Source organism: Lagopus leucura, unplaced genomic scaffold (genome assembly GCF_019238085.1).
Source record: "Lagopus leucura isolate 7727_CA_CO unplaced genomic scaffold, USGS_WTPT01 Super-Scaffold_702, whole genome shotgun sequence".
Classification (NCBI taxonomy): Eukaryota; Metazoa; Chordata; class Aves; order Galliformes; family Phasianidae; genus Lagopus; species Lagopus leucura.
Genome location: NW_024962254.1, coordinates 3,680,936 through 3,694,644, shown reverse-complemented (window position 1 = coordinate 3,694,644; position 13,709 = coordinate 3,680,936). Strand labels below are relative to the sequence as shown.

Below are 13,709 nucleotides of genomic sequence, written 5' to 3'. Positions count from 1 at the left end.
TTTTATTTCAACATGGATAACTGCTAATAATCAAATATCTATTATCACTGAAAATTACACACCAAGCTAGAATACACACCAACAGAACTGGTGGGAGTGGTTGGCCCAACAGAGCACCACAAAAGACAACGGAGAGGCTGGATGGCAAAAATCTCATGAAGCTCACTAAGAAGTACAGAGTTCCTTACCTGGGTAGGAACAGCCTCAGGCACCAGCACATGCTAAGGGAACCCAGCTGGAAAGCCAGCCTGCAAGAAAAACCTTTGGGTCCTGATAAGACACCAAGCTGAACACGAGCCAGCAGAGCTGTGCAGCCATGCTGTGAAGGCAGCTAATGGTATTCTTGGCTGCATTAGGCAAAGTATCTCCAGCAGGGTCAGAAGAGGTGATGGTTCTGCTTTACTCAGCAATCATGAGGCTGCAACTGGAGTTCCGGGCTCCCCACTACATGCAGACTGGACAGAGTTGAATGGAGGGCCTCCAAGATCACCAAGGACCTGGAGAACAACTCCAGTGAAGACAGAGCACTGGGACTGCCCAGCCTGGAGAAAAGGAGGCTCAGGCAGGTCTTACAATGTCCATGAATATCTGAAGGATGCAAAGAGGAAGGATCCAAGCTGGAAAACAAGAGGTTCCATCTGAATAGCTACTCCAAAAGGAACTGATCTTCAACACGAACATGACAAAGACACCAAAACAAAATGCAAAGCTGCTCCTATTTGGTGACTTGTGCTAAATTCTAATAAATACTAAAATTCAAGATACTTCAAACTGGAATATTTCTTGCTGCCACTTTAACACAAGCTCCACCCGTTCCACAGTATTTCCTTTGTTTTGCATATAAAGGTGAACTCGTTAAATGAGCTTTCTCATTGACAGGCGCATTCATGCCTTCGTTTCTGGACAATACAGACTGCTTTCTGATATGAACTGTGGATAGATCAGATAAATGGAGTACAGGAGCTCAACAGGAAAATTTAAAAAATTGTATCTTCCCCCAGTCGAAACACACATGTAATCATAAAACTGTTTCAGCTGAAACTTGTGTACTCAGCTCATGTAAGAAGAGGCAGCCAAGTACAGCAACAGCTAAAATCCTCCATACTTTCCACAGAAGTGTTAGAAATGTCTGCCTAATTTAGCTTTCACTTCCTTCTTCAATTTAGAATAATATTTCCCACGAGGTATTTGGAGCTCCCTGAGCAAACGAAACTCATCTTGGCTCATCCTAGTGCATCTTCAATGCATGTTCAAATAGCATTGTTAGCAACTGCTAACAGATCAGAATTATCCTTTACAGTCAGGGTGGAACAGAAACAGCCTTCACCAAGCACAGAGTGTGGAAGAGAAGTCGTGCTTTTCTGGTGCTGCAAATGAAGCTCTGCTGATCGTCAACAGCTAAAGCCATGGACCTTACAAATGGGTTCCCACCCTGTAACAGTAATGTTGTGTTTGGGCTTCATAAATCCAAAGCAGCTCTTCTGCTCACTCCCAGATTTAGAGACCTTCCTGATGAGCACTTCATTAGCAGTGATGCAGTTACCAAGTTTCACAGTTTTACAGCAAACATGGAGCTTAAAACCTTTTCAGTTTGAAACTAGACCAGTGATAGAAGTAGTAAAATGTAAATTCTCCCTCATCCCACTGCTTCCAGACGGAAATTTCTGTATTTAACATGCACGAAGACATGTCCCTGCCATGAACAGCCTCTAAAATAAACCACAACCAAAGTAAAAGTGGTCATCAGTAAAAGGAAAGACTGCTTCAGCCTGATTCTATCTTTAAAACAGAACTGTTTTCTAAAGAAAAGCTCTAACTGCAAGATCTAGCTAGTTATTCCAATGTTTCAAAGTCAAGTCATTCATTAGCTGGAACCTCAGAGAGCTAAAAAGAACATGCAGCTACAGTACAACTAGGTGTTAGAATGTCTTGTGTCCACCCTGCTACATACCAAGAGGATGAACAAATTCCTATCTACAAAGGCTCCTCGTTAACATTTATTTTTTTGAAGGACAAAAGCATCTTCACAAAAGTATTCTGTTTTTCTTACAAATAATTTAATCTGAATAAAGTCTCCTTGTAAAATAACTCCGTGTAGGCAAAAAAGTTTTTAAAAACAATGCTTCCAACTCATAGCAATGCAATTCCCAACATCACACGTTCAATTAACCGTGCTGTCCCCTGGCATGTGAGAACTAACGCAAAAGCTTCCCTGGATTTCTATCTGCTTACATGCCAAATTAAGCACGGAAATAAACTTCACATATTCCATATTTTTAATGCAAAGTAATCTGCCAGGAAACAGCGTTAGCCTTGATTACATTTGATAGGCTTAATGATGCTACTGTCTGTGGCAAAGCATTCCAGCTCAACACATCCAAAAAGAAGTTTCATCTCATTCCCTATTAACTATCAAAGATTTATAAAAGAAGTCTGCCCCCAGAGCACCATTTTTTCCCCAAAGCATAGCACAGCGTGTCAGTTCCTGCATTTCAAACAGTTTACAGCTAGCATTTGTGTATCTTGAGCTTTTCCATCAGACAGCTAACCAAAAGGCAGCAGCTCACGACGCACTTCATTGCCTTGTTAGAAATTACTACAGCCCAGTCATGCAAGTGTTCATATTTGGCATTCATTGGCTCATTCCTATGATCAAAGTCCACCTCCTATACTTTTGATGCTCTAGACTTCGTTCTACAGTGCTGTTTCAATATCTGACTGAAATGCACTTAGAGGAGAATAACTCCAACTGAGCTTAACAGACTGGTGGCAGTCAATTGTAATGAAGGACAACAAATGCAGGCACTGTAATTTGACTAAACCTGCTAATCAGAACTTCTCCGTATCAATGAGAGCAAAGCCACACGAACCATCACAACTGATTCCAAGTCATACTGGAATCCTCACCTATCTTTTTATTTCTGACCAGTAAAACTTGTTGAGAGAAAAAGAGCACAGAAAGAATATTTAGAAAAGCCAGATCAAACAAGAATTGCTTTATGCAAAGTTAGCTTCATTTGAAAACCACATCTGTATATAGTTGCTGTGTACCATAAGTATATAGTTTATCATTTTTTAAAGCAAGATTTTTTTAAGCTTATCATAACACTGTCTGCTAAATTATTAATACCAATGGTTTCTGGCAAATAGAAAAATGGACAATCAATCAACTGACACCACTGTCACAGTGTTTAAGCCACCATACTGAGAATAGCTAAGCAAGTTTTACCATTTTACATCAAAAATGAGGTCAGGTCAGGAATACATAGACGAGGATCAGAAAAATTCAAAGTTTGAAATAGGTTGCAGTGAAGGCTGCAATTATCACAGCAGTGCAGGCTAGGGAGGAGGTAAAGGGGATAGAATCAAATTCAAACTCATGTGTGACCCAATTTCCAATTAAATATCGACCTATTTATCAGCCAAATAAACCAAGCACAACTAGAAACAAATTTAAGTGAAATGCTGAAGGGATTTCTGAACTTAAGTATAAACAGGGGGGAGAAGCGCTCTATATAACAGAAGTAAACCCAACACAGAAAGCACGCACCTGAAAAGCATGAGACAGGTACAGAAACTGTCATATCACATTACAGCTCCTCATTATCCATCCCAGAAGAATTCAAACACTGCCAAGAGCTAAGCAAGTCACAGGCAGCCCTTAATGTCAGAGAACACAGACAGCTATTTCCCCTGTTTGATAGCCACCTGATCTTCTGATTTGGCAGAAAGTACCAGAATAATCAGATCACAGACACCCAGAAACGTTGTGAGGATGCTAATGAAGTATGTATCATTCTTCAAACTGGATTAAATACAGCTATAAAAGCCACTAATTTGAAAAAAAATATATATTAAAAAATTTGGGAAGGAAACAGCTATTAACAATTGAACAAATATCAACAATTTGAAGAACAAATGCTTAAGTATTAAAAGTGACAAAGGTTACAAACTGTAGAGATGCTTTGTTGATGGCACAGTATACAGTAGGGAACTGCAGTGGCCAAGTTACATGCTACTGCAAGTACCATATTTAGAGTAAATATGTGAAATAGCAGAGCAGGGTTGGAACCAGCACAAACGTATCACTTCCTACATAAGCAGAAGAACTGCTGCTTCCAGAATGGCACTGCTGCCACGGCACACAGACACAGTAACTGAAGGACTGCTTGCTTCAGAGGTAATAAGGAACGTTACACGAAGATTTCAGAAGTGCCTTATCAAGAGAATCAGCGGAAGGAGAAAAAGGGCTTCATGTGGAGAGCTTCTCCTTAGGAAATTGACAGATCTCAAAGAAATTACATTACAGAGCTGAGAATGAGCCTAAGAGCCATATTTGTCTATTATGTTATATATACATCAATACATGCCCAGACACTACATGTACGTCATCACATGAATTAAAATAAAACCACAAGACCTTTGTGCCACTTCTCTCCAGTACATTTACATGCGACTCATGCTAAGAACTGACATTCCACATCAACTTCTGGTGTAGATCTTGTCATTTTACTACATTTGTTCCAAAGAAAAACAGGAAAAAAAGCCTAATTTGCTCATTTTTAACATTCAAATGATCCAGATAAGTATTACCTTAATAAAGCTCCTTTAGAAAAACAGCATAGGGATGTTTAGCCACAATCTGAAAATCCGACCCATTTGTTAAGTCATTATGAAACGCTTAACTTAACAAAGTTATTTTCACAGACAGTTAAATACAGCTTAGTTCCCTGATTTCTCAAATCTCAATACCCGATTTGTCACAAAATGCTCAGAACCTGGATTTGCCACTAACAGCCTTAAGAATACCCAAAGTTCATAGTGAATATACAGACAGCCTTTGGAGGTTTACAAACTGCCATCTAACTGATTAAGCTGAAATGTGAAGCCAAGGGTGATTGCTGAGACACAACACACGTATTTCTACCTCCTTTGAGCTAAGAAGTGTGCAACAGGTAAGAAAAGTCCATACCCTGCCTGGTCAGAATCATTTTTCACAACGGACATAACTTCTTGAACAGCAAGAAAAATATCAGAACAACTTGATATCAACATCAGTTTCTTCCATTTCTGTTTAGCAGTGGTTTTTGGCTGGTCAGTTCTTGTTTAACTTCTAATCCAGTGCAGACAATCAGCAACAAAGTCTCCCCTACCGGAACCTTTGCAAGATAATGTTCAGCTCCACATTACAGCTACTTCTGAGGTTAATACATCAACCTGCAGGAAACCTAGAAAGTTAAACTCCCATACTGATGGACATAAATAGGTTTCTAGACAAGATGAGGTTCTGTCAAAGAACTTGTGAAAAGTTCTCACTGCTGGAGCAAAAGAGTTTGCTGACACAGAAGAACAAACGCGCACTCGAGACTATTGCTTTATACATGAATGCTTAGTGACTGTCTTACAACAAGACTACAACCAAGTCATTCACAACACTCACCTCTTTTCTTCTATAATGATTTAGGATCAACAAGGTTTACAGAAGTAAGAGTGCACACATCCTATCTGCAGCAACTGGGCTATTTTTGGAAAAGTAACTGATGTTTCAGCATTAAAAAGTGAAAATACCTTCAAGATATTGATAAACTTCAGGAGACTGTTAAAAAATACTGAACTTCTCCATGCAAAACATGTCTGTGTTGTGGAAAAGGTGTGGTATTTTTCAGGGAGAGCAAGATCTCTAGCATTTCATAAGTTAACTTTCACAGCATTTACTTAGTAGTTTAGTGATCATATGCTTTACAACAGGCAGTGTACAGGAAAAAAAAAGGAAACCAACAAAAAGCAAGCTTGTACTCCATGGTTCTTTGTTTGTTTGTTCGTTTGTTTTAAAGTATCACTATGCAAAGTAATGTTACTTTGTAAACTTCTCGCCACTAAGAACAGCTTAAAACTTCCACATCTAGGGACTGAAAACTGATCTTAAGAATACAAGCAAGACTGAAATAGATCATTAGGTCACAGTCTGAAATGCAGGATGTCTTTTTTGAGCATCTTGTTTAGAAGATGTGAGAGATGTCTGCACCATTAAAAAGTATAGTTAGAGCAACAGCCCAAACTTACATGACACCTGAGTAACTTCAGCCAATGCAAAACCATGGCAGTATGAAGATTCACAGTAAGCTGACTGCAGGTGTTCTCCAGCCTCTCCTCCATAGCTCCTGCCTCTTACTTCATCTGAAGTAGAATACTGCTTCAGGCTAAGTAAAGTGAAACAACAGCTGCAGAACTAAATGGCTATTCTCTCTGCAAATGAGCAGCTGTGGTAGAAAAATCAGCCCTCTGGCACTCCAGAGGAGTGTGATAGTTCTTGTGCTCTACTAAAAGGCATAAACAAATACTGTAAAGGAATTCTAGTAAGAAGCTGGGGAAAGCTCACTAAGGAACAAATCCTGAAGGAGTCACAGAAGGACTTAGAGAGAAAGAAATACTTCAAAAGAAAGCTGTAATGATGTAATTATCTGCATTTGGAGTAATTATGGTTACACATAACCGTTCCAAGCAAGAATAGCCATGGACTGCCTCCAGAAATTTCAGTCAGATATAAAATGAGAAGCAAAGCCATGAGAAACATCAGGAAGTCCTAACAAAAAAAAAAAAAAAAAAAGTTAGCTCTGGTAAAGTTTTAAGTGCCATAAAGAGAACATGGATAACCTACTGCTACTGCAGAACACCACAGTGTTTTAACAACCCAGGAGTTAACACACTGCACCACTCAGTATTCAAAGGCAGGTGATCACTGAAAGCACTGATTTTCACAGCTTTACTGCAGATTTCCAGTGAGGTACAGAGAAAAAGCAGCGATTATTGTCCTCCTTCAGTGCTACAAGATCCCCTCTGCTGACTGTCACCTGAGAGCAGAAGCATAAAGCAAGACTTGAGCTGGACGTTGTTGCTGTTCTAGTCTGCAAGAAAAGCCAAAACAGCTGAGTGAAGGACTTGGGAAATAAGTTCCCAACAAATTTAATTCAACTTACTTTCACTTATGTAGTTTCTCAGTAACATCTACATAACAGAGGGCAGTGTCAGTTTACTGTCTTCCTCAAAAAACTGAGTTTCTTCACAATAAATAAATATTTTTATTTGATAAAAACAAAGTAAAGGAAGCTACACTCTGGCATAACTATTGAGAGATTTCCTGTTAAGAAAGAATAATTACAGTATCATAACTTCCTTCCAACCCATCCATCCACATTCTCCTTTAAAGAGCACTATTATCTACAAGCAGACAGGGCTACTACACCACACACACTCAAAAACCCAGCCCTAACCATATTTCACATCAAAGCTGTTTCATTTTGCTTTTTTAATGCACTCACAAACTTGCACAGGTACACAAACATTTCTCTGTGCCACTGGGGACCCTAGTTGCTATTACATGCATTATCTCGTGACTTTCACAGAATCACAGAAACACCAAGGTTGGAAAAGGCCTACAAGATCACCCAGTCCAACCATCCACCTGTCACCAACAGTTCTCACTCAACAATGTCCCTCAACACAACGTTCAAACAGCCCTTGAACACCTCCTTGGGCAGCCCATTCCAGTGCCTTTCTTAACACTAACTGCCCACCACAAATATATACATATACAGCTCCCCCTACTCCAACCTTAGAACCATAAAAATTAAAGCAAAATTCAGCAACAAGGTTTCCAGCACCATTTACACTCAATTTTGTTCTTATCTCTGTACAGCACTGAATACAGCAGACAATAACTAGCCATGAAAGGAAGGGCTGTATGAAATCTTGCATACAAATGAAACCCACAAGCTAGTTGTGAGATATCAGAGTGGTGTGAAAACTGGGACGAAGTCCTAGTTAAACTAGGTTTTCCATAAAATAAAGTTAATGAACTATACTTTGGGAGGTTTCAAGACTACTGAGCCTGATTACTATGGAACAACTAATCCGTAGTTACAAATGCAGCACCTGGATGGCAAAACAGAATTCTTATCCCAGTTACAAGATGGAACCTCCAGAACAGCAGCATATCCAGAGTGCGAGCAGTGGATCACAAGATGATTGATGTTACCTATCATAGGCCAAGTCCAATTGTCAATCCAAAATCTCTTTCCCCCTCTAACAAAAAAAAAAAAAAAAAAAAAAAGCAACTAAATCTGTAACTGGAAAGGACCAATACGGCCCAGTCACTGAGGGAACACAGAAATACAGTAAAGGAAGCCCTTCAGTTCTGGAACTCCATAGGCAATCAAGAACAAGATAAATTAGAGTTGGAATGCTCACACATACAGGCATTTGTTTTACATTTTTCCCAGTTATACGGGTTAGTGCAAGGCTGGGCTACTTCAACGTGCTCACGACAGCTCAAGCTTAAACAAGAAAGTTTCAGAAATAGGACAGCCACAGAATTAGAAGTCTGCATAAGTAACACATATACCACATCAAGAAGAATATGCAACAACCACAGAAAACACTACAGAAGTAAGGCTTAACTCCAGGAGAGTCTCAGAAAACGTAACTCATTAACTTGTCTAAAGTCTGGAGACGGGCTTCAGCAAATCAAGCTTTGAAAGTTTAAGATATTTTTAAATATTCCAGAGGGATGCTGCCCATGGGAGACTGGTATACTGCTGTTCACAGTGAGAGGTCAGCATTTCGGATTTATTTAGCAGTTAAAAGAATTAAACTATTTTTTAAAGAAGTATGTGCAAATGACCCAGAGGTGGGGCTTGAATAACAGCTTCTGAAAAAAAAAAAAAAAAAAAAAAGCATTTATTTTTAACCATGCAACCATAAACAGTACGAACAAAGAAGACTTCCAAAATATGGAACTGTGTCATTTCCTGATGGCAGGACCAGAGATTCCCAAGAAACTTATTAGAGGCAGAACACAAAACTTGATCTTCTCAGGATCTATTTTTACTGTTTGGAAAAGTAGTGATAGTAGTAAAGCTAATCGAAAATAAGTTCACATCGCTCTGAAAAACAGAATCATCCAAGAAAGAAGCAGGAACTGGGAAGTTCTCAATCCAGAGCAGACAGGAAATAAGGAAGCAGTCCTCTCATCCAGCAATCACCAGACACTGCTTTCCGATGTGTTCTAAGTATAACAAGCACCCCTCCAGAACAGTATTCTATAGGTCTGGATTAGGACATCCCCCTGCAAACATTTTCAGAACACCACCTTTGAATAAACACACACAACTCTGAAGAGCAGTTGATGGGTCAGTTGGATGGTCCTGGAACTATGTTTTTTCTACTACTCCAAGATAAACTTAAAGGTTTTACCATAAAGCCTCCCTTTCTGTTGTGAGAAATCCAGTACCATCATGGCTTCATACTGACGTACGACAAGGTGCTTTCTCTACCTGGGACTGAAGTTAACTACAGCCCACAGATCTCCCCAGCTGACACAAAACAAAATACAACAAACTAAGAACAGAAGAACCCAATCACATATAGTCATTTATAACACAGTCTTGAAGCAAAAGATGAAATGGATGAGAGAATAGCAACAAGAAACAGAGGCAGCTTTTCCATGGCTACTCTATAAAATGGTCCGTATCTCTCTCAGGTACTCATAAACCAGGAGTTTCTTTATGCTTCAAGTCAGATACGTTTTGATGGAAAAAAGTAGTAACTACAGTATACTATTACTATCATCTGGTCTTGTCATTTAGACATAGTGAGGAGTCAAGGCAGAAATTCAAGATACACAAAGACTCAGCCTTCTCACATACGTGGGTGGGAGGAAGGGACAAAGCACTTACACAGAAGGCACATCCACAGGTTTCTCTCTAGTATCTTTCTTTACAGATGGAGGAGGACAGGTCTACAGTAAATGGACGTGATACACTCAAGTACCCAACTGAAGTGCATCCTTTGCCCTATGACCTCACAGCTTAATGGAACATGCACTAATATGAACTTCTGAGCTCACTGTAATCAACTGGGTGGAACAGAACTCAGAGAAAACCTTTCAAGACTTCCCACTTTGGATTTAGTTTTAATAGAAGCTGTATGGGGTGCTGAACTCAGGTGCTGAAGACCTAAAGAAGCCCTCTTAGGCCCATCTCCCCCTGCTAGGGAGACTAGAAAGGATAAGAGAGAGATTAATCCCTTGAGCACTCATTTCACACAGAAGACTATACGGAGCAAAACGATGGGAAAGTATTGGTTGGTTTTTTTTTTCCCCTAGTAGACTACCTGGGAGAGAAATAAGAGAAGTGACCAACTTGGAGACAGGCTCCAATTCTATAGAATGCAAGAATGGTGCTCTAGCAAGAGACCAACCAGACCAATAAGCGAGGAAATAACATCCCATTCCTCTGCTCAATGCCCTCGGTCCTCCGAGGAAGAGGAACGGGGCAAGCGCCGTCCTTCAGAAGCTTACACTGCTCAGAGCCCTATGCATAAAGAAGAAACCCACGGGAAGGCCTCTCCTGCCGGGCACACGCACGGCGAGCAGCCTCTCCCAAGCTCTCCGTCGCCACGTCCCCGCTCCCACCCACCCCCACCCCCCAACCACACCCTCCTATGCCGGAGCGCACGGAGCCCCGCCGCTCCACGTCCCCGCGAGGCCGGAGGGAGAGGAGGCGGCCCCGCAGCCCGGCTCGGAGCGCAGACAGAGCCCCGGCGCCGTCACCCCTCGTGTACTCACAGTCCAGGTGTTTCTTCTTGGGCCCCATGACCTCGTGCGTCGTGGCCTTGCAGACGGTTTTGGAGACCGCCGAGCCGGTCACGCTGTGCTGAGCCGCCGTGATGCGGTCGGTGAGGCTCTGGCCGGACATGGCGGTGCTGGAAGGGAGCGCGGCGCCACTCCTTCCTCGGGGGCCGGGACGGGAGGACTGCGCCGGAGGATGGAGCTGAACGGATTCCTCGCCCCGCCGCGCCGCAGGCGGCCCCCGCTCCGCCCCCAGGGACGGACCTGTCACCCGAGCAGGGACCCCTCCTCCTCCTCCTCCTCCCACCCCCCTCCCCCAGCCGCCGTCCCCTCCCCCTGCGCCTTCCGCTCGGCCGGGGACAGGGGACACACGCTGGGCGCCGCAGGAAAATGGCGGCAGCGCGGCTCCTCCTCGGAGCTTTCCGGCCGCCCAGCGTCACGTGATCCTGGCGCCACGCCCACGTGACACGCCCCGTGCGCGCCCCCCCCCTTCTTTCCCCTCCCGCCCTTCCCTACAGCGGACGAGCCCCGGTGCGGAGCTCCTCGGGTGCGAGAAGGGGCGGGGTCACGTGGTGCCTGGCTGCCCTCAGCGCGGGTGCGGCGGGCGGGGGCCGCTGAGGGGCCGTTGAGGGCTGCCTGCTTTCAGCCGGAGGGTCCGCGCAGCTGGAGGAAAGCGGGGACGGCTCCCGGCTCTGTGTCATATCGTTGGGGAAACAGAGGTTGGGTCGGCGTGGGTACCCGCTCTGTGGTCAGCAGGGTGACGCTTGAAAGGGTTGTAAAATAAAACCTCGGGAGTTGTGAGGAAATTTTTGTGTTCCTCGGCTTGGAAAGTGCCTTGGAAATTCCTTGTGTGGTACCTTGGCCAATGGAGACGTGAAGGAGAGCTCTTCCCGAAGGCTGGAAGCTGAGCGGTTGCTGCATTCGTCCTCCTCGGTCTTATTTGAAAGCTCTCAAATTTCCATCATAAATATATGTCAATAAACTACAGTGTGTTTTTCAGGTCTTTCCCGATCGGCCTTCCTCCGTTTTACCCCTCAGCTAATGCTTCTCAGGGCTCTCGGATTTACCCAGCGGCTCTGCCCTTGACTTATGGGATTTTGTGCAAAGTTGCTTCACGTTCCATAAAAGTTAGTCAAGCGTTCCTTCAGGAACCTCCCAGGACCTGGCAGCCTGGGTGACCCTGAAGAGAACGACAGGCAGTGAGGAGCAGCAACCAGAGTTTGGTTCTGCTGCAATCACAGACACCCCGAGCACCCTTTACTTCTTCCAACAGGGCACTCCTCTCTTCCCAGCTCCTACAGCAACGAGTAACGCAGCAAAACCACAGCATTCCATCAGGCAAATATCCTTCCTCTCCCAGAAGTGCCTCCTGATGATTCTTCTTGGAAATGTCCCTGATCCGTGAAGCCACTGAAGGATTTATTAGGCAATTTAAACAGAAGTGGTATACGAACGACGGTCGGCTTGGTCTGCCTGACAGGATATCTGAGTAGGATTATCTCTTCATAATGCTTGCTGAAAATCGGTGTCAGATGAAGGATAACTGGTGAAAGCTGGACCCAAATAATGTAATTGCTGTGTCTGTGGAAGGAGTGCTTGCACATGTAGAACTTGCTTCCTTCATAATGCCACATTTGTATTTGTTGGCTCCTCCTGACCTGCTCTTCGAGTTCCAAATACCCACGCCAGTGGACTCTGAGATAGGACAGCTTTAGCATAAAACTTCGCATCACAAAAACACTAAGACTGCTGTGGGCTGTTGATACAGCAGCATCACTGTGAATACACCACCTTTTTGTACTGTTTCCAAATTATATTGTAAACTGGAGATTTAAATTCACAGAATCACAGAATGGCCTGGGTTGGAAGGGACCTCAAGGATCATGAATCTCCAACCTCCCTTCCACACGCAGGGCCACCAACCCCCACATTTAATACCAGACCAGGCTGCCCAGGGCCCCATCCAACCTGGAATTGAACACCTCCAGGAACGGGGCATCCACAGCCTCTCTGAGCAGCCTGTTCCAGCACCTCACCGCTCTCTCTGTAAAGAATTTCCCCCTGACATCCAACCTAAATCTTCCTTCCCTCAACTTCAAACCATTTCCCCTCGTCCTTCAGTTATGAACCCTTTCAAAGAGTTGACTCCCCTCCTGTTTGTAGGCTCCCTTTAGGTACTGAAAGGCTGCAATGAGGTCACCCCGCAGCCTTCTTTTCTCCAGGCTGAACAAGCCCAGCTCCCTCAGCCTGTCTTTGTAGAGGTGCTCCAGTCCCCTGATCATCTTTGTGGCTCCCCTCTGGACCCTCTCCAACAGCTCTCTGTCTTTCTTGTACTGGGAGCTCCAGACCTGGGCACAGTATTCCAGATGTGGCCTCACAAGAGCAGAGTAGAGAGGGACAATCACCTCCCTGTCCCTGCTGGCCACACTTCTTCTGATGGAGCGCAGGATACCATTTGCTTTCCAAGCTGAATTTATTTTGATGCTGCTGGTATTTTTTTATTCCAACTTCTTCTAGGACCAGGTTTTCAACACCCTTCTTCAAGAAGTCTTGCTTGCTATTTGGAAAAGGTCCATGGAATTGGCTGGTGTAATTTAAGCTCCGTCGGTTCTTCTCTGATTATGCCCATTGCTTTCTCCAAGAACAGTGGAACTATCCAAAGAGAGAAAGCTTTTGACTGTACAAGTTACTGAGACCAGATTTGGACAAAACGTCTCATTCCTAAAGGGACAAAAAGTGACCTTGGCTTTAAAGGTTCGAAAACCCAAAATAAGTTAAACTTTTCTATCTCCCTTTGTAAACACAGAAATCTTAGAGTTTAACCCCACTCAGTTAAAAATTTTACTCATCATTTTTGTTCTTAAGTAGAAACAAGAGAGAAGTTGTTGGGAGGGCTTATTTTTGTAATTGTTTGTTGCTTTTGAATTACTTGGGAGACATTTGGTACCTTTACAGTGAGGACCTTGAAGCACTGTGTTAGATAATATCTGAGCACCTCCCAAAGATGTGGAAATTGAAATCAAAATATTAATCTCTTTTCCTTTCCAACCTGAAGAAAACAAGTTTGATTAGTTTATATCTC

At 43.2% G+C, this 13,709-nt stretch overlaps 1 protein-coding gene across 3 annotated transcripts in view; it reads right to left on the bottom strand.

Annotated features, from left to right (window-relative positions):
- The window catches only part of PICALM (phosphatidylinositol binding clathrin assembly protein), a 63,500-nt gene extending 52,637 nt beyond the window's left edge, over positions 1-10,863 (bottom strand). Inside the window, exon 1 of one of the 3 annotated variants that reach the window (XM_042862469.1) lies at positions 10,625-10,863. In XM_042862469.1, coding sequence (XP_042718403.1) covers positions 10,625-10,754 — 130 coding nt within the window. In that variant the 5' untranslated portion in view covers positions 10,755-10,863. The remainder of the gene's footprint in view (positions 1-10,624) is intronic. The other 2 variants (XM_042862468.1, XM_042862470.1) reach the window with 2 other exon arrangements.
- Positions 10,864-13,709: the final 2,846 nt, after the last annotated feature.